The 20543-nt window shown below is 38.5% G+C and overlaps 1 protein-coding gene across 1 annotated transcript in view; it reads right to left on the bottom strand.

The window, feature by feature from the left end:
* Positions 1-20543, bottom strand: part of LOC110147418 (potassium channel subfamily T member 2) — a 237532-nt gene that overhangs the window by 11598 nt on the left and 205391 nt on the right. Inside the window, exons 10-12 of the mRNA XM_070463093.1 lie at positions 19213-19377; positions 17158-17294; positions 14232-14295 (exon numbers count right to left, since the gene is read on the bottom strand). Coding sequence (XP_070319194.1) covers positions 14232-14295; positions 17158-17294; positions 19213-19377 — 366 coding nt within the window. The remainder of the gene's footprint in view (positions 1-14231; positions 14296-17157; positions 17295-19212; positions 19378-20543) is intronic.

Below are 20543 nucleotides of genomic sequence, written 5' to 3'. Positions count from 1 at the left end.
ATTCAATCTCTCCCCCAGGCTTCAGTAGTCTTCCTTGCCTGTTCAACTCTGTCCAGTACAATTTTTCTTTGACACTGAGTAGGGTATAAACAGAAGTCTGTGAACTACTAACCCTATACCCTTAAGAAGGTTAAATAAAATAGGTAACCTGAGCCTTGGTTTATTAATTGACAAATTGGAGCTAGGAAGAACCTCCTTGCAGGATTGTTGTGAGAAATATATCACATTTATGCATAAAAGTGTGTTCAGTTCACTTCAGTCGCTCAGTCATGTCCGACTCTTTGCGATCCCATGAATTGCAGCATGCCAGGCCTCCCTGTCTATCATCAACTCCCGAAGTTTACTCAAACTCATGTCCATCGAGTCAGTGATGCCATCCAGCCATCTCATCCTCTGTCATCCCCTTCTCCTCCTGCCCCCAACCCCTCCCAGCATCAGGGTCTTCTCCAATGAGTCAACTCTTCTCATGAGGTGGCCAAAGTGTTGGAGTTTCAGCTAAAAGTGTATAAGTGGTCTCTAATCTATAATTGACATTTAGTGATGACTAATCATCGAGAAAACTAAGAAAACTAACATAATGGCATCTGGTCCCATCACTTCCTGGCAAACAGATGGGGAAACAATGGAAACAGTGACAGACTTTATTTTGGGAGGCTCCAAAGTCACTGCAGATGGTGACTGCAGCCATGAAATTAAAAGACGCTTACCCTTGGAAGAAAAGTTATGACCAAACTAGACAACATATTAAAAAGCAGAGACATTACTTTGCCAACAAAGGTCTAGTCAAGGCTATGGTTTTTCCAGTAGTCAGGTATGGATATGAGAGCTGGACTATAAAGAAAGCTGAGCACCAAAATTTTGATCCTTTTGAACTGTGGTGTTGGAGAAGACTCTTGAGAGTCCCTTGGACTGCAAGGAGATCCAACCAGTCCATCCTAAAGGAAATCAGTCCTGAATATTCATTGGAAAGACTGATGCTGAAGCTGAAACTCCAATACTTTGGCCACCTGATGCGAAGAGCTGACTCACTGGAAAAGACCCTGATGCTGGGAAAGATTAAAGGCAAGAGGAGAAGGGGACAACAGAGGATGAGATGGTTGGATGGCATCACTGACTCAAACGATATGAATTTGAGTAAACTCCAGGAGTTGGTTGGTGATGGACAGGGAGGCCTGGCATGCTGCAGTCCATGGGGTCGCAAAGAGTTGGACATGACTGAATGACTGAACTGAACTGAATCAATGAGGAGATTATTATGTAGTTCTTTTTTCCTTTTGTTTTTAAGAAATCTAAAAATCAGTACTGTCAAAAAAAAAAAAAACAAAAACAAAAACCCACAAAGCTAAAAGAGCAAAGCAAACACTATAAGTGTTTCCAGAACCAGATCACTCTAAGTAAAAATTCATATGCCTAGTTCAGCTAAGCAAATCAAATTCTTTCACCACAGCAAAGAAAGGCTAAAGTGAAAATGAAAGTTAGTCACTCAGTCGTGTCTGACTCTTTGTGACCCCATGGACTGTAGCCCACCAGGCTCCCCTGTCCATGGGATTCTCCAGGCAAGAATTCTGGAGTGGGTTGCCATTTCTTTCTCCAGGGGATCTTCCCAACCCAGGGATCAAACCCAGGTCAACTGCATTGCCGGCAGACTGAGCCACCAGGGAAGCCTTAAGAAAGGCTATTCAGAAGCTAAATTAATATGCTTCCTGCATTATAATGACTCAGAGAAAGACTTAGCTTTGAACAGATGTTTAAATTAAGAGCACATCTACTGACAGAGTGAACAAGATGTTCAAAATTAAAGTGTCTGAAACTTTTTTTTCTCTGTTTCTTGAACCGATTTTAAGACATACATAGTTTTTGTTAATGATTTCCTAATGCTTTTTTATTTTTAAATTCCTGAGAGATATCCAAGCATTTAATCAATGATTTTTAAAATATAGTTTCTACACCTTACAAATCTTTCTTTTTCTTTTTTTAATTGAAGTATGACTTAAGGGTTTGTGCAGTGGGTCAGGCTCAGCAGTAGAGAACCCACCTGCAATTCAGGAGATACAGGTTTGATCCTGGGTTAGAAGATCTCCTGGAGGAGGGCATGGCAACCCACTCTAGTATTCTTGCCTAGAGAAATTCATGGACAGAGGAGTCTGGCGGGCTACAGTCCATGTGGTCACAAAGAGTGGGACACGACTGAAACAGACTCAGGGACCAGGAGGACAGCTTGGTTGCCAAGGGGGATGTGGGTGAGGGAGAGAGTCAGAGAGCATTGGGCTAGCAGTTTGGGGTTAGCAGGTGTGAACTGCTAAGACAGATGAAGAGCAAGGTCCTACTGTATAGCACAGGGAGCTATATTCAATATCCTGTGATAAACCATAATGGAAAAGAATATGAAAAAGAATATATATATATATACATGTGTGTGTGTGTATGCTGTTTAGATGTTTAACCGTGTCCAACTCTTTGCAACCCCATAGACTGTAGCCCTCAAGGCACCTCTGTCCATGGGATTTGCCAGGCAACAATATTGGAGTGGGTTGTCATTTCCCCCTCCAGGGGATCTTCCTGACCCAGGGATCAAACCTGGGTCACCTGCATTGGCAGGCAGATTCTTTACCACTGAGTCACCTTATAAAACTAAATAATTTTGCTATATAACAGTAATTAACACAACATTGTAATTCAAATATACTTCAATAAAAAAATAACTGAAAACAAATTTTCCCACTTAAACAGAGAAAACTTTCCTCAGTGAGACATTACCCATAAGTTCTTGTTATATTTCTCTGCTCCCACTTAGAAAAACCACTTTTAAAGACTGTAATTGCTGAATCCACTTCCTCTTTGATATGCAAATTTATACTTCTATTGTAATAAAAGAAGGTAAAGTCATGAATCTTTCTTTATGCACTGCTTGAGCTACATCCTATTAATTTTGAAATGTTGCATTTTTTAAACAGGTCAAATTTTTCAAGTTTTTCCATTTTTTGGCCATGCCACCCAGCATATGGGATCATAGTTTCCAGAGCAGGAATCATACCACAGTCCTCTGCAGTGGAAGTACAAAGTCTTAACCACTGGACCACCAGTGAAGTTCTGAAATGTTAGATTTTTAATCACAGTTCTAACTAAAATTTTTCTAATTCTCCATGTTATTTCATATTTCACCCATGGGTTATTTAGAAATATATCATTTAATTTTCATATATATGACTATTTTCTGCTAAAGTTTATTATTGGTTTCTAGTTAAGTTCTGCTATGAATAGAAGAGGTGGTAGGAAAACACAGAAGAACTATACAAAAAAGATCATCATGACCCAGAAAGTTACGATGGTGTGATCACTCACCTAGAGCCAGACATCCTGGAATGTGAAGTCAGGTGGGCTTTAGGAAGCATCACTATGAACAAAGCTAGTGGAGGTGATGGAATTCCAGCCGAGCTATTTCAAATCCTAAAAGATGATTCTGTGAAAGTGCTGCACTCAATATGCCAACAAATTCGGAAAACTCAGCAGTGGCCACAGGACTTGAAAAGGGCAGTTTTCATTACAATTCCAAAGAAAAGCAATGCCAAAGAATGTTCAAACCACCACACAATTGCACTCATCTCACACACTAGCAAAGTAATGCTGAAAATTCTCCAAGGCAGTCTTAAACACTACGTGAACCATGACCTTCCAGATGTTCTAGGTGGATTTCGAAAAGGCAGAGGAACCAGAGGTCAAGTTGCCAGTATCTGCTGGATCACAGAAAAAGCAAGAGAGTTCCAGAAAAACATCTACTTCTGCTTTATTGATTATGCTAAGCTGTGTAAATCACAACAAACTGTGGGAAATTACCTGCCTCCTGAGAAATCTGTATGCAGGTCAAGAAGCAACAGTTAGAACTGAACATGGAACAATGGACTGGTTCCAAATTGGGAAAAGAGTACGTCAAGGCTGTATATTGTCACCCTGTTTATTTAACTTATATGCAGAGTACATCATGAAAAATGCTGGGCTGGATGAAGCACAAACTGGAATCAAGATTGCCAAGAGAAATATCAATAACCTCAGATATGCAGATGACACCACCCTTATGGCAGAAAGCAAAGAAGAACTAAAGAGCCTCTTGATGAAAGTGAAAGAGGAGAGTGAAAAATTTGGCTTAAAGCTCAACATTCAGAAAACTAAGATCATGGCATCTGGTCCCATCACTTCATGGGAAATAGATGGGGAAACAGTGGAAACAGTGGCTGACTTTATTTTTCTGGGCTCCAAAATCACTGCAGATGGTGACTGCAGTCATGAAATTAAAAGATGCTTGCTCCTTGTAAGAAAAGCTATGACCAACTTAGACAACATATTAAAAAGCAGAGACATTACTTTGCCAACAAAGGTCCATCTAGTCAAAGCTATGTCATGTATGGATGTGAGAGTTGGACTATAAAGCAAGCTGAGCTCCAAAGAATTGATGCTTTTGAACTATGGTGTTGGAGCAAGGAGATCCAACCAGCACATCCTAAGGGAAATCAGTCCTGAATATCCATTGGAAAGATTGATGCTGAAGCTGAAACTTCAGTCCTTTGGCCACCTGATGGGAAGAATTGACTCACTGGAAAAGACCCTGATGCTTGGAAGGACTGAAGGCAGGAGAAGAAGTGGACGACAGAGGATGAGATGGTTGGATGGCATCACCAATTCAATTGACCTGAGTTTGAGTAAACTCCGAAATTTACTCAAATTGACAGGGAGGCCTGGCATGCTACAGTCCATGGGGTCACAAAGAGTTGGATGCAACTGAACTGAACTGTTGATCAGAGAAAATATTCTGAATTTTTTTCTTAAATCCAATTATCTGTTTTGACATTTCTTTTGTGATCCAGCCTATGGTCCATCTCTGAGTGTTGTATGTGTACCTGAAAGTAACACATATTCTGCAGTTGAGTATAACGCTATATATGTTGATTAGATCTATTTGATTTAAATGAGCTCAAGTTTTTATAACTGAATGGTTTTCTTTCCATTAGTTCTATTAATTACTGAGAGAGGAATATTGAAATGTCTAACAATAACTGTCCCTTTTTATGCTTCCTGCCTGCTCTATTGTTTCATACTTCATAAGTTTTGAGGTTTCATTTTAAGGTGCATACACACTTACTAGTGTTATGTCTTCTTCATTCACTGATTCTCTAATAAATACAAAATATTTCTCTTTACCTCTGTTAAAAGTTCCTGCCCTTGAAGTCTTCTGCATCTGTCTTACATAGCCATTGCAGGTTTGTATGACTAGCTGTGCACACAGTATATCTTTTTCCATCCTGCTACTTTGAATCTATTAATAATCATACGTTTCCCTTTGAGTGTAATTGCTGTGACAGTACTTCCTTTGGTATTCTTTTTACTTATTCAATATGAAGATCCTTGCCATTCAGTGGTGAGTGTAGTCCATTCATAATTTACAGTTACTAATATGCTTGGGTTTAAATTTACTATAGTGCTGTTTTCTATTAGTCTCATTTGACTTTTGTTCTTTTTTTTTTTTACATTGTTGGATCAAGTAAATATTTTTAGTATATCACTTTGTCTTCTATTTTCTCCTTACCAAGGGTCATTCTAAGTTTTTATAATATTAATCTCTATCAAACTCTTCATTCAAATAATATTCAAAGCACAAGAATCTCATGTTAGTATATTTCCACTATTCCTTTCAATTTTTGTCATATTATTGCCATCTACTTCACTTCTAACTGGAGAAGGAAATGGCAACCCATTCCAGTATTCTTGCCTGGACAATTCCATGGACAGAGAGCCTGGAGGGTTACAGTCCATGGAGTCGCAAAGAGTTGGACATGACTGAGCTTTACTTTCTTTCTTTCTTTCCCACTTCTGAATTTGTTACAAATTCCATGATTGCTATGATTTTTGCTTTAAAGAATAATTATATTTAAAAAATTAAAATCGTTTATATGTATGTACATATTTACCATTTTTGCAGTCTTTATTTCTTCATATAAATCTAAGTTCTCAAAAGACAACATTTCTTTTCATTGAAGAACTTTGAAAAAAATGTAGGTCTGTTATTTGTAGGTTTTATTTGTATAAAAATATTTTTATTATGCCTTTCCTTTAGTGAGATATTTTTACGGGAAATGAAATAGTATAGACAACTTTTTAAATCAGTCTTAAACAGTTGTCCATTTGAATTCTGATCAAAATTGCTTATTCCTCTGTATGTAATGTGTCTTATTTTATAGCTACAGTTCAGTTTACCTTATTGATTTTCAGAAACATATTACAAACATCAATGCAGCTTTTAAGATAATTATACTTTAGGTTTGTTTGGTGAACATGTGGTTTTATAATGTTTATCACAATTATAATAATTTCAGCCACTTTATTTGTTTTCTGCCAGAAGGGAAAACTTGCTGTCCTAATCTTCAACTACATTGGGGTACGTTGATTTCATCTCTTTTTAGCAGCAAACCTCCCTTCTCACACTCGAGAGTCTTCTGCTCAGCTGTTTTTCTAGGATCTGCTTTGACCATGCCATGGGAATTTCCATCCCTCCCCTGAGCTGTCTTCATCCTCACTCACTGCCCAGTTGGAGTAAAACGCAGCTCCCAACAGCTTCCTGACAACTGTGCAATTTTGAAAACCTTTAACATCTATAAATATATTTCTATCTGAAGTTTTGTCAGGATAGAGAATTCCAACTGGAAACATATCTTCCCCTCAGAATTTTGAAAGCCCATTGTCTTCTGGCTTCTGGTGTTATTGCTAAGTCTGAAGCACTCTGCTTCTCCATCCTCGGGCTGAGTGCTTTCTTTTTGACTTCCCTGGTGGCTCAGGTGTAAAGAGTCTGCCTTCAATGTGGGAGGCCAGCACTTGATCCCTGGGTCAGGAAGATGCCCTGGAGAATGGAGTGTCTACCCATCCCAGTATTCTTGCCTAGACAATCTCGTGAGCAAAGGAGTCAGGTGGGCTACCGTCCCTGGGGTCCCAAAGAGTCAGAGACGACTGGGCATCTTAAGCACACACACGGGTTGAGTGTTTCCTTCTTGACTTTGCCTTTTCTTCATTTTCATTCATTTTTCCTTTTGTTCCATTTCCTATCTCAATTTCTCTGGCAAGCATGGCTTTTCTAGTCATTAATCTTCAATAAGTGGGTCCTCTCAAGAATTCCATTCTGAGAAATTTGATTGTTTTAATTTTGTTTTTTTATATTTTTGATAATAATATCCCCCACTTTTTTCCAGAACCTTCTCCTGAAATTCTTACCATATGAATATTGTTTCTTCCTGAACACTCCTTTAATTTTCTCTTGTTTTGACTCTCCTTTTCCATTATTTGGTTTTATTGTTCATTTTATTACTCTTCATTCTTTCAATGTCCTTAGATTTATCTTCTGAATATTTTATTTAATTTTTCACTTGTTACCTACATTTAATTTCCAGAAGCTCTTCTTGGTTCACTGAATGTTCTTGCTTTTTTTCAATTTGTTTTGTTATATAGCATACTATTCTTCTTCTAAACATGATACTCTTCTCATCTTCTCAACTACTATGTTACTAAAGATTACTAAATATATTACTATATTACTTCTCAACTACTATATTACTAATATGGATATTGCATATTTTAAAATTGATTTCTTCTCCCAGAATCCTATGGCGGCACTTACGTTTTCTCTGAATTCTTCTTTCCTAAATTTTTGCATGGCTGTCACTTAGTTCCTTCTTTTTCTTGTTAGGAATTTCCTTAAATGTCTAGTGATCACAGTTGCATGAACATATGTAGGCGTGAAGCGCTCAGAAGCTCCTCGGGACATGAGTGAACACAGAGACCTTATTTTCACGTCATACATACACACACAGACACTTGGGAAGAATGCTTCCTGCCCCGTGAGTGTCTACCAATCAGCCTTGCTGCAACAATCAGCCCAGCACTAAGGGGGTGCCCTGCTGGATGTTCCTGGATGGGCCCACCCCACCATCTGTGCCTCCAAGAGGCCTGAGCTGTCCCCCACCGCGAGTGGGCAGAGGAAAGAGTCTCTTGCATTTCCTGTCCCCTAATTGCTTCAGTAACTCACTCTAACCTTCTCTGAAATGGCACTGAATCAGAGGATTTCTCTTCTGATGTTTTGTTCCCAAGGGGCATCATGGGTCACGAGTTTTTGCTGCAGGTTACTTTCCCTCCCTTTATACCTGGGCAGCCAGAGTGTTTATTTTGGCCAAATTTGCCAACTACTGGAGTAAATCTCTTTTCCCAAGATGGCAAAGGGACCAGCAATGAACATGTGGAAGGGTTCAGGGAATCTAACGATTTCTCTTGCAGACTTTCAACCGCTGTTCATATATTTAGTCCTATATATAACCTTACTTGTAGAGGCATATGATACCTCTATTCCTGTCACTTGAGTCTCCACTGCATAAAGCAGCCTGCTTCTGACTTGTTTCCTCTCCTTTCTCAGCTTAAATGTTACCTACTTTCTGTCTGTTAAGTCAGTTACCACCCATCCATCTGCTTTGTAGCTTCCACACTTGTATCAGTGTCACCTCATCTACCATCTCTTCTGTCCTGAGTGAAGTCTTTTTATTCACAACCTGTCAATATCCTACAGAGTCAGGAGGAAATGGAATGCATTTGTTGAATTGAAAGCTTTCAAATTCAGCTTGGAAAGGGTGCACAAAAGACATTATATAGTTATTTCCTATATTTACTCCCCCTTGTTACACAGATACAGGAAGACTGCAAGTATTTTAAAACTAAGTAATCACTTGAGAGTCCCACGCTTCACAGTTAAATATTTACAGAAACATAAGGTAGAATATGTTCAATTCCAGTCCACTTATTCATACATAGGTTTGGAACATCTAATGAGCCGACCTAATTAAGAAACTATTGCAATAATGCACAAGTGGACCCAGGAGAGTCATGTATGAATTAAGACAGTAACTGTGGAGAACGAGGGGAGCAAATGAATTTCAAAACAAATATATGTTTTAAAGAGAAATATTTTACAAATTTTTGCAATCATTCGTCTGATCTATGACCATGAATCAGTTTGCTTTTTTGCTATTTAGTTGCTAGTCATGTATGACTCTTTTGTGACCACATGGACTATAGCCTGCCAGGCTCCTTTGTCCATGGGATTTCCCAGACAAGGCAACAGCAAAATGACTGTGGGTTGCTATTCCCTTTTCTAGGGGGATCTTCTTAACCAGAGAGTGAACCTGCATCTACTGCACTGGCAGGTAGATTCTTCATCACTGAGCCACTCGGGAAGACCATTAGTTTGCTCGGGCTGTGGTAACAAACGACCACAAACTTGGTGGCTTAATGAAAATGTATTGTCTCGACATTCTGGAGGTCAGAGCTCAAAAGAAAGACGTTGGTAAGGCTGGTTCCTCCCGAGGACAGTGCGGGAAGCCTCTCTACAAGCTTACAGAAGGCTGTCTTCACATACACACGGCATTCCGTTATTCATCTGTCACCACATTTCCCCATTTTTCAAGGACACAGCTCAACTAGGAGTAAGGCCCACTGTAATAAACTCATTATAACTTGATTATATCTATTAAGACTTTATCACCAAGTAAATTTGCCGGAGGAGCAGCTGCTGCATGGTGCAGGAGCGGCCAAGAGGAAATACCCCATGTCCAAGGTCAGGAGTAGCGGCTGTGCTTTGCTGGAGCAGTTGAGAAGGGATACCCCACGTTAAATGTAAGAGAAACACAAGTAAGATGGTAGACGCTGCGAGAGGGCATCAGAGGGCAGACAGACTGAAACTACAATCACAGACAACTAGCCAATCTGATCTCACGGACCACAGCCTTGTCTAACTTAATGAAACCAAGCCATGCTGTGTGGGGCCACCCTAGACAGCGGGTCATGGGGAGAGGTCTGACAAGAATGTGGTCCACTGGAGAAGGGAATGGCAAACCACTTCAGTATTCTTGCCTTGAGAACCCCATGAACAGTATGAAAAGGCAAAAACACAGGACACTGAAAGATGAACTCCTCAGGTTGGTAGGTGCCCAATATGCTACTGGAGATCAGTGGAGAAATAACTCCAGAAAGAATGAAGAGATGGAGCCAAAACACAAACACTACCCAGTTGCGGATGTGACTCGAGATAGAAGCAAGGTCCAATGCTGTAAAGAGCAATACTGCATAGGAACCTGGAATGTTAGGTCCATGAATCAAGGCAAATTGGAAGTGGTCAAACAGGAGATGGCAAGAGTGAACTTTGACATTCTAGGAATCAGCAAACTTAAATGGACTGGAATGGGTGAATTGAACTCAGATGACCATTATATATACTATTGTGGGCAGGAATCCCTTAGAAGAAACGGAGTAGCCATCATATTAAACAAAAGAGTCTGAAATGCAGTACTTGGATGCAATCTCAAAAACGACAGAATGATCTCTGTTCATTTCCAAGGCAAACAATTCAATATCACCGTAATTCAAGCCTATGACCCAACCAGTAATGCTCAAGAAGCTGAAGTTGAACAGTTCTATGAAGACCTACAAGACCTTAGAAAACTAACACCCAAAAGAGATGTCCTTTTCATTATAGGGGACCAGAATGCAAAAGTAGGAAGTCAAGAAACACCTGGAGTAACAGGCAAATTTGGCCTTGGAGTACAGAATGAAGCAGGGCAAAGGTTAGCAGAGTTTTGCCAAGAGAACACACTGGTCATAGCAAACACCCTCTTCCAACAACACAAGAGAAGACTCTACACATGGACATCACCAGATGGCCAACACTGAAATCAGATTGATTATATTATTTGCAGCCAAAGATGGAGAAACTCTATACAGTCAGCAAAAACAAGACCGGGAGCTGACTGTGGCTCAGATCATGAACTCCTTATTGCCACAATTCAGACTTAAATTGAAGAACATGGAGATAACCACTAGACCAATCAGGTATAATCTAAATCAAATCCCTCATGATTATACGGTGGAAGTGAGAAATAGATTTAAGGGACTAGATCTGATAGACAGAGTGCCTGATGAATTATGGAAGTAGCTTTGTGACATTGTACAGGAGAGAGGGATCAAGACCATCCCCACGGAAAAGAAATGCAAAAAAGCAAGTGGCTATCTGAGGATGCCTTACAAATAGCTTTGAATAGAACAGAAGCAAAAAGCAAAGGAGAAAAGGAAAGATATTCCCATGTGAATGCAGAGTTCCAAAGAAAAGCCAGGAGAGATAAGAAAGCCTTCCTCAGTGATCAGTGCAAAGAAATAGAGGAAAACAACAGAATGGGAAAGACTAGAGATCTCTTCAAGAAAATTAGAGTTACCGAGGGAACAAACATTTCATGTAAAGATGGGCTCAATAAAGGACAGAAATGGTATGAAACTAACAGAAGCAGAAGATATTAAGAAGAGCTGGCAAAAAAACACAGAACTGTACAAGAATGATCTTCAAGACCCAGATAATCACAATGGTGTGATCACTCACCTAGAGCCAGACATCCTGGAATATGAAGACAAGTGGGCATTAGGAACCATCACTACAAAGAAAGTTAGTGTAGGTGATGGAATTCCAGTTGAGCTATTTCAAATCCTAAAAGATGGTGCTGTGAAAGTGCTGCACTCAATCTGCCAGCAAATTTGGAAAACTCAGCAGTGGCCACAGAACTGGAAATGGTCAGTTTTCATTCCAATCCCAAAGAAAGGCAATGCCAAAGAATGCTCAAACTACTGCACAACTGCTCTCATCTCACACGCTAGTAGAGTAATGCTCAAAATTTTCCAAGTCAGTCTTCACCAATACATGAACTGTGAATTTCCAGATGTTCAAGCTGGATTTAGAAAAGGCAGAGGAACCAGAGATCATATTGCCAACATTCACTGAATCATCAAAAAAGCAAGAGAGTTCCAGAAAAACATCTATTTCTGCTTTATTGATTATGCCAAAGCTTTTGACTGTGTGGATCACAATAAACTGTGGAAAATTCTAAAAGAGATATGAATACCAGACCACCTGACCTGCGTTTTGAGAAATCTGTATGTATGCAGGTCAGGAAGCAACAGTTAGAACTGGACATGTAACAACAGACTGGCTCCAAAAAAGAAAAAGGAGTACACCAAGGCTGTATATTGTCACCCTGCTTATTTAGCTTATATGCAGAGTACATCATGAGAAATGCTGGGCTGGATGAAACACAAGCTGGAATCAAGATTGCTGGGAGAAATATCAATAACTTCAGATATGCAGATGACACCACCCTTATGGCAGAAAGCAAAGAAGAACTAAAGAGCCTCTTGATGAAAGTGAAAGAGGAGAGTGAAAAAGTTGGCTTAAAGCTCAACATTCAGAAAACTAAGATCATGGCATCTGGTCCCATCACTTCATGGCAAATAGATGGGGAAATAGTGGAAACAGTGGCTGACTTTATTTTGGGGGGCTCCAAAATCACTGCAGATAGTGACTGCAGCCATGAAATTAAAAGACGCTTACTCCTTAGAAGAAAAGTTATGACCAACCTAGACAGCATATTAAAAAGCAGAGACATTACTTTGCCAACAAAGGTCTATCTAGTCAAGGCTATGGTTTTTCCAGTAGTTGTGTATGGATGTGAGAGTTGGACTATAAGGAAACCTGAGCACCAAAGTTTGATCCTTTTGACCTGTTGTGTTGGAGTAGACTCTTGAGAGTCCCTTGGACTGCAAAGAGATCCAACCAGTCCATCCTAAAGGAGATCAGCCCTGGGTGTTCTTTGGAAGGACGGATCCTGAGGCTGAAACTCCAATACTTTGGCTACCTCATTGGAAAAGACCCTGATGCTGGGAAGGATTGAGGGCAGGAGGAGAAGGGGACAACAGAGGATGAGATGTTTGGATGGCATCACCAACTCAATAGACATGAGGTTGGGTAGACTTTGGGAGTTGGCGGTGGACAGGGAGGCCTGGCGTGCTGTGGTTCATGGGATCGCAAAGAGTTGGATATGGCTGAGCGACTGAACTGAACTGAAATTCACATTATGAGGTCCTGGGGGTTTGGTCTTCAACATATGAATTTTCAGGGCACACAATTCAGCTCGTAACAGGGCCTTTTCCAATAAAGCTTGAGTAAGTTAGTGTAAGGGTTTCCCTGGGTTCTTTAGTGGTAAAGAACCCACCTGCCAATGCAGGAGACATAAGAGATGAGGGTTTGATCCCTGGGTCTGGAAGATCCCCTGGAGGAGGGTATGGCAACCCACTCCAATATTCTTGCTTGGAGAATCCCATGGAGAGAGGAGCCTGGTGGGCTATACAGTCCATAGGGTCACAAAGAGTCAGACACGATTTAAGTGACTTAGCACACATGCACACAAGTTAGTTTAAAAAGGAGTAAAACATTTAGGCAAATTAGGGTGAGGACAATGCAAAGCCTACCACATTCAGGACCTGTAGTCCTAAAGTAATGTAACAGAGCACACCTATTAGATGGTCCAGAAAAGTGCAAATCATGTCCCTAAAAGACCCATGCATGTTTTGCCTTTTCCCCAGGCACTACAGAAGGCACCATGTTTCTCATCTGTCTGTGTACCACAGAAAGGACTACAGATGGACTCACTGGTCTAAAACACAGGAGTTAATAGGACATCCTCAACATAAAAGAGTAAAGAATTTTTTTTAAAGTAGTGAAATTAAAATGTATTTATAGAAAAAAGCTATAAGTTGGTAAATTACAAAATTTGATTATTAGTTTATTGAATTTTAGGTCATAAATGTATCATGGAGATCATCTAAGCCAGAGATTACCAAACTGGGAGGTGCATCAAAATCACCTGGTGATCTTTTTAAAATACACAGCTTCCCAATTCCCACCCTACATATCCTGAATAGGATTTTCACAAATGCATACTTTTTTAGAAATGCTCCAACTGATATTTTGCAGACTGCCTGATCCATATGCCTCACTTTTAAGTTGAGGAAATTGAGATCATTATAACAAAATCACATAGCATAGGATATATTTAATTAAAAATGATCTAGTTCTGTTTATATATGACTCATTTCATTTTCATCAACAGAAAATCCAGAGATTAGTAGTAGAAATTACTTCAGGAATACTTTTGTTTGATATAATCAATGATGCAACTATTCTTATTTTTTTGGCAAGATAGAGATATTTACTCCTCTTTAGTAACATTTTAAGGCCATCGATATTTAATGTTGGTAGATTACAAAAAAATAATAAAATCTCATAAGGCAAAAAGAACAATTTACTGAAAGAGGTTTTAGAAACTTACAGATGATGTCCTGTCCACTTCACAACGGCTGCTCAGAATAAAACAGGCCTCAGCATCATCCATCCTAAATGCAGACAGAAAAGGAAAATGATCACACATTGACATATCTATGTGCCATCTGCAAAACAGAATTCCAACACCCAGTCCAGTGCATACAAAGTACAGATAAACTATGAACATCCTTAAGCTTAAATGAAAGTAGGATTTTTTGCAGATCATGCTTATAAACAAAATAATTGTTGATTTGGTTGTAGTTCATAATGACAGAAGTTAAAAAAAGTCAATTTTTATTTTCTCTTTTATCATTGTATATATTTTTTTCATATATATATACTTCGTATAAGTTAAGGGAGTTTATAAGCCTTTGGTTTAGATGGATTCCTTTTTGACTGTAATGCATCAATAAAACTGAGAGGAAACAAAGCTATTTAGTATTCATAAGCCAAACTCTACTGTACATTTATATTTCCCAGAGATGAATCATCATCTTGTTCCAAACCCCTTCCCTTCATGCTAAAGTTCTATATTTCTTATACATAATAATAAACCATAAGTGTGCCTCAGTGCTTGGTAAGCAATGTTCTAAAAACATAAAATTGTATATTTTTAAAATGAGGAACTATTTGCCTTTCTGGTTCATTACAGTAGAAAAAAATTTTTCCTCCAACGTATTTTCCATGGATAAAAATGATAAAAGTCTATGGAATTAGACCAAATCAAACAGTTTTGGAAAAGTGTGAAGAAGTCATGGTTATTAAGACAATTGTATAACATTTTTTATACATCGTCTTCAACAAAGCAACTCAAACTCATGCAACTGACCTTTGGAAATGGTTTGGAGAATTTTACTCCTTGTCTTGCGTGGGAATTGTGTTGAAGAATGTGTTAGTTAACATTAAATCCCAAATTTCTACATGACATAGGATAAGAAATGAGCATAAAAATGGTACCATCTTTCTTAACTCAATTTTCTGAGAATTACCAGCCTGCTACCTCTCACTCATTCACACTCTCGTTTTTCATACCTATGGAGAAATGTTTCTGGTATATGTGACTGATTTGGCTAAGAAACAATCATCAATATTATTAATACTAAATGGAGTTGCGTTAATCCTGGTTCAGTCACGAAGTCGTATCCAACTCTTTGAGACTCCATGGACTGTAACCCACCAGGCTCCTCTGTCTATGGGATTTCCAGGCAAGAATACTGGAATGGGTTGCCATTTCCTATTCCAGAGGATCTTCCCAAGCCAGGGGTTGAACCCACGACTCCTGCGTCTCCTGCATTGGGAGGTGGATTCTTCACCACTATGCTAACTGAGAAGTGCATTAATCCTAGGAATTAACTAGCTAAAATGCCAATAGCTAATCCTAATAGCTTAGATTAGTTGATTAGGTAGTCAAAAGGCTTCATTTATCACAGAAATTCATATTGAACATAAAATGGGCATTACTCATCCAGATCATATGAAGAACTTAACTCATTACAATAAATTAAGCATATTTATTATCTATACAGATGAATATAAAGATCCAAATTATATTACTGTTTGAGCAACTATTTCTTTGCAGTTCCTGAATAATGAGTATAGAGAGCAGATTGTTAGCAAACACCTAACGCTGTGTTTTACTTGCGATACTGGGAGAATATGACTTACTCTAGAACTGTCATGCGTACAGTGACAGTATATATGAAGTATGCAATCCACTACAAGTGCTGATACACTCTCAAAGAAGCTTAATTTTCCAATTATGTACAATTCATTATATTGTGCTAGTTTATACTTACTTTTTTGTTTCACAAGTTGTTAAATCATTGAGAAAATTCTCAGCTAAATTGACCTGTTATATATAAATCTAACATAATGTTAGAGTTCCTGTTATGAGCTATCTAGTCAACTTTTGCAGGAATAAGCAGCACAGGAATTTGGGGATTCTTTTCTGTTCTTTTCCATCATCCACACACATCCACCCCCCATACACACACATACAAGCATACAGAGGGCATGCATAAAGAAACACAGAACATACACAAACATGGAGAACACACACCAACACGCACACCAACACACATACTCAAGCCATCTGGAAAGAATCAAAACAACAAAGAAAAAACACTTATGCTATGAAATTCAAGGAAGAGACTTTTAAGCCTAACAGAGTCTGTAGGACAACTCAAAGATAAACATGAAGATATATTTAAAAGCTACAAAACAAGAGAAAACATTGAGTGAAGCCACCTCCACTAAGGATCTCTTCTGGCTTCTGAAACTAGGGAGGGTGTTTTGCAGAGGCCCTGATTCCTGGAGTCTACAGTCTAACCAACCACACTCTCACTCTGCTCCCACCCGGCAGTGACCCCCAAGATTGTGACAAAGCTATAAGACTATGTAATCTTTAATCCAGGTGGACTGGCAGCTGTACGAGAAGACAGCAGGTAAGACCTCTGTCAGCCTTCTGACTTCTCCAGTCCCCAAGGATTCTGTCATCTCAGACACCAGGGAACACAAGCGTTATCTGCCCAGTATATAATATAAACTCCTTAAAATCTAAACCCTGACTCACACTGCACTGGCATCTCACATAGTGTTTAGCCCACAGTTTTTATTTGTCGAATAAAAACAGTATCCAGGGATTTGGAGGTTACTCTTGCTGAATCTGGATAACTCAGCTCATTTCCCAGCACCCTGAGATGATCACACCATACCACACTTCTCAATGTGTTGTGCGGACGTGGTCTGATAACCCTGCACTGAGAAAGAGGAGCAAATAAGCGGATTTTATATTTTTAGTCTTCCCATTTGACCAGCAATGGTACTAGAACAAAAGTTTGTATTCAAAAACACATCCTGCAGTACTGAAAGCTAAAATTTGGAGGAGAGAAAAGATATTATAACACTACAGGATGGGAAATGGACATACTTACTTTGCTCTCAACAGATCCTGGTCTTTAAGGGCCGAACCTTGAAGGTAGATAACTCTTTGTGACCACATTGGAATCTGGAGGATCCTTCGGACCTGCACATCCATTTCAGTAGGACACAAAATCACCACATAATAATCCTACTCAAAACAAAGTGGGCAATGGGATAGAAACAATAATGCTTTGTTTTATACTAGATAGGTAAATAGAATATCTATGAACATTTTGAAATATGATAAAAGAGAAATGAACTCTTACTAATAAATCAAAGTTTGCATTTAAAACCTGGGCATATGTTAAATAACATGAAATGGTAATAAACATAACAAACAAACATACAAAATCTCATAAATCAGCATGTTCATCCTGACTTTTTTCAATTTACTTAGTACCAAGAAGAGAAGATAAATCAGTGCATACACTCAGCACTCATTTCAGCCTATGAAATTTTCAATTTTGACTTCAGGGTGTGAAAGTGTTAGTCACTCAGTCGTGTCCGACTCTGACGCCATGGATTGTAGCCCACCAGGCTCCCCTGTGCATGGAATTCTCCAGGCAAGAATGCTGAAGCGAGTTGCCATTCCCTTCTCCGGGGGATCTTCATGACCCAGGGATCGAACCCACGTCTCCTGCACTGCAGGCAGTTTTTTACAGTCTGAGCCACCAGGGAACCTCCTTAGGATTTCAGATGGATTCTAAAAGATAAACTGCATACCAGCCAAAAGTGCTAAGGATCAACTCATACTTCAATCTTGTTACTTTTAATAAAAAGCTGTGGTGATAGTTTATATCATTTGGTAACATTATTATGAGTTGATAAAATTGAAAATATTCTGATGAATATCTGAATGGAAAGGGGTTCACAAAAATATTGGTAATACTGACAAAGTAAATTAAATTTGAAAGTTTGTGATCAAAATATTTCAAAACAATGGTTGTTTAGAGAAAGAGAAAATTATTCTCAGGGATAAAATGGTATAAAACAATTTATCTATAAGAATTCAAATTTTCTGGCAAACGTCCACCATTTTATCACTCTGTATCTAGTGGGAATTTTTGGGGTTTGAAGATTTATCCATATTGATATTAGACAAAATTAATTACTAGGGATCAAATTTTGGGTGGATTAAATTTTCTCCCAGATGGATTTTCTTTGTGGGTTGTAATAAGCATCTGAAATTATTTAATATGAGTAATTAAAAAAAAAACATTAAATATGGAGTATCTCCAAAAATGCAAAATAATGTATGCAAAAACAAAATATTATACAAGTTTCACTTATAAGTTAGATTTTTTAATCCCAAAAAGCAATATGTTAAAATTTCTCATTATTTAAGAGAGATAATTAGAAGTACTCAGTACTGTCTTGACTTCAGGATTGTCCAGTCTCTTAACATAAGTTTATTGGGGAAATACAGAAAATTCAAGTAGTTCTTTTCTGTCTGGACTAGACTAAGTGCATTAAGCAACAAAGGAGGTGACCTAAGTCTACACTGGCCCAGAACCACAGGCAAGTGGAAGAGTCTGCATAGACAGAAGAGATTTTTATGAATTCATGATCTCAATTACATATTGCCCAAATTTTGGTCATTTATTGCTACTATAGATAAGACCAAGTTTCACTCCAGGAAACAAAGGGAAGATTGGAACTTTTAGACTTCTAAATTTCCATTAGTAACACTTTATAAAATTCTGAAAATTCAAGTGAGCAGATGATATTGAAATGATTCTTTTATTGTTTTATTATATTTTAAGTTTCACTGTTTCATAAAAATATCATTTATTCACTACCAAAAGGAGAAAAAAGCAATCATTTTAATTCAGAGAAAACCCTTCTTTGTAGCAGTAATATAATTCCATCTGTCTTTCGTTATAGATACAGAAGGAAACTTAACATGCTGTGTATTCCTCCAGCATTTTTTTCTATGTTCCAGGTTATATTTGTAGTTCTTCATTTTCTCTAAATTTGAGCATATAAATAAAAATCCTCCAGAACACAGGCTGTACTATCATTAATTGATTTTGCCAATGTTAGTAGGTATAATCTGTCAAAGTTACCTGGAGTCTTGGATGTGCGTAGAATTCATTTAAAAAGTCCATGAGTAAATCAATCTTCAGTGAGCTGACACATAGAACAACATGCTTTTCAGTTTGAGCTCTGTGCCGACTATAGTTTCCACCTGACTTTTGTCTCTCCATCCACAAATAGGCCAGCTGTTCAAACTGTAACGCATTTTCCACATGTGAATGAAAAGAACTGGACATGGAAATAAAAATCAGTGCAATCTATCTATTGTCTACTGGGTATAACTCAATTTCTTAGATGAAACTTTCTTAGATTGAAATGATCAGTGTTCCCTTCAACAAGACTCTTCACAGGATAATTGCAGACTTGCTAATCCCTCCCAAGGCCTTCATGTCTCTCAGGAAACAATAATGAGATTTTCCTATTGTATCATAACAGGGCACTAAGAGTCTGCATACACCTGGTTAAAGAGAAAGGTCTCACTTTTTTCTCTCATATTCTTCTGTCAACTTCAGCCCACATCGTCTGCAAGGGGAGATAACCTTACCACACACACAAGGCTACGTTCCAGTTATAATGCATGCATGCACGCTCAGTCATGTCCTACTCTTTGCAACCCCATGGATGGTAGCCTGCCAGGCTTCTCTGTCCATGGGATTTTCCAGGCAAGAACATTGGAGTGAGTTGCCATCATCTTCTCCAGGGGATCTTCCAGACTCAGGGACTGAACTCATGTCTCCTGCATTGGCAGGCGGATTCTTTACCAGTGAGCCACCAAGGAAGTAGCTGTTATTAAAGGGATGCTGAGAGTATGGGGGAGGGGTGTCATTGAGGATGACATGCATGATTGGATAGGAATGGAAAGATCATTTTTACATCTATGGAAAGGATATTTCAATAACTTTCTCAAATGGCTGTGTAATAGAATATACATTTTGATTTGTGTTGGCCACATCCTGTTTATGACCTGCCCACCCATGGACAGCCAGAATTCATTATAGGAACAAGTTGAAGGTTGCCTCTGTGTGTCTTCAGTCTCATTTATATCTCTGTGCCTTTGCTCCCTTATCCATTCTCCAAAATGCTTCATGTTAGCTACGTATCATCTTCAGATTTTGTTTTAGTTGACCAACATAGTCAATCGATTTTTATTCATGACAACATATGGCTTTTAATTGTAGTGTCAAGAATCAAAAGAAATCAATGTTTCATAAGTTTATTTTCTTGTACAAACATGCTATAATTAAAAACTATACTGTCCTATAATCCGATAATTAATATAAATACTCTATATGTAAAAGAAAGCATCTTGAAAAACAGAAATGAAATGTGAGCTATCAATTGAGACTAGAAGGGAAAAAAA

This window comes from Odocoileus virginianus, unplaced genomic scaffold, assembly GCF_023699985.2.
Source record: "Odocoileus virginianus isolate 20LAN1187 ecotype Illinois unplaced genomic scaffold, Ovbor_1.2 Unplaced_Scaffold_26, whole genome shotgun sequence".
NCBI lineage: Eukaryota > Metazoa > Chordata > Mammalia > Artiodactyla > Cervidae > Odocoileus > Odocoileus virginianus.
The sequence above is the reverse complement of the archived record's forward strand: the minus strand, read 5'-3'. Positions and strand labels throughout refer to the sequence as shown.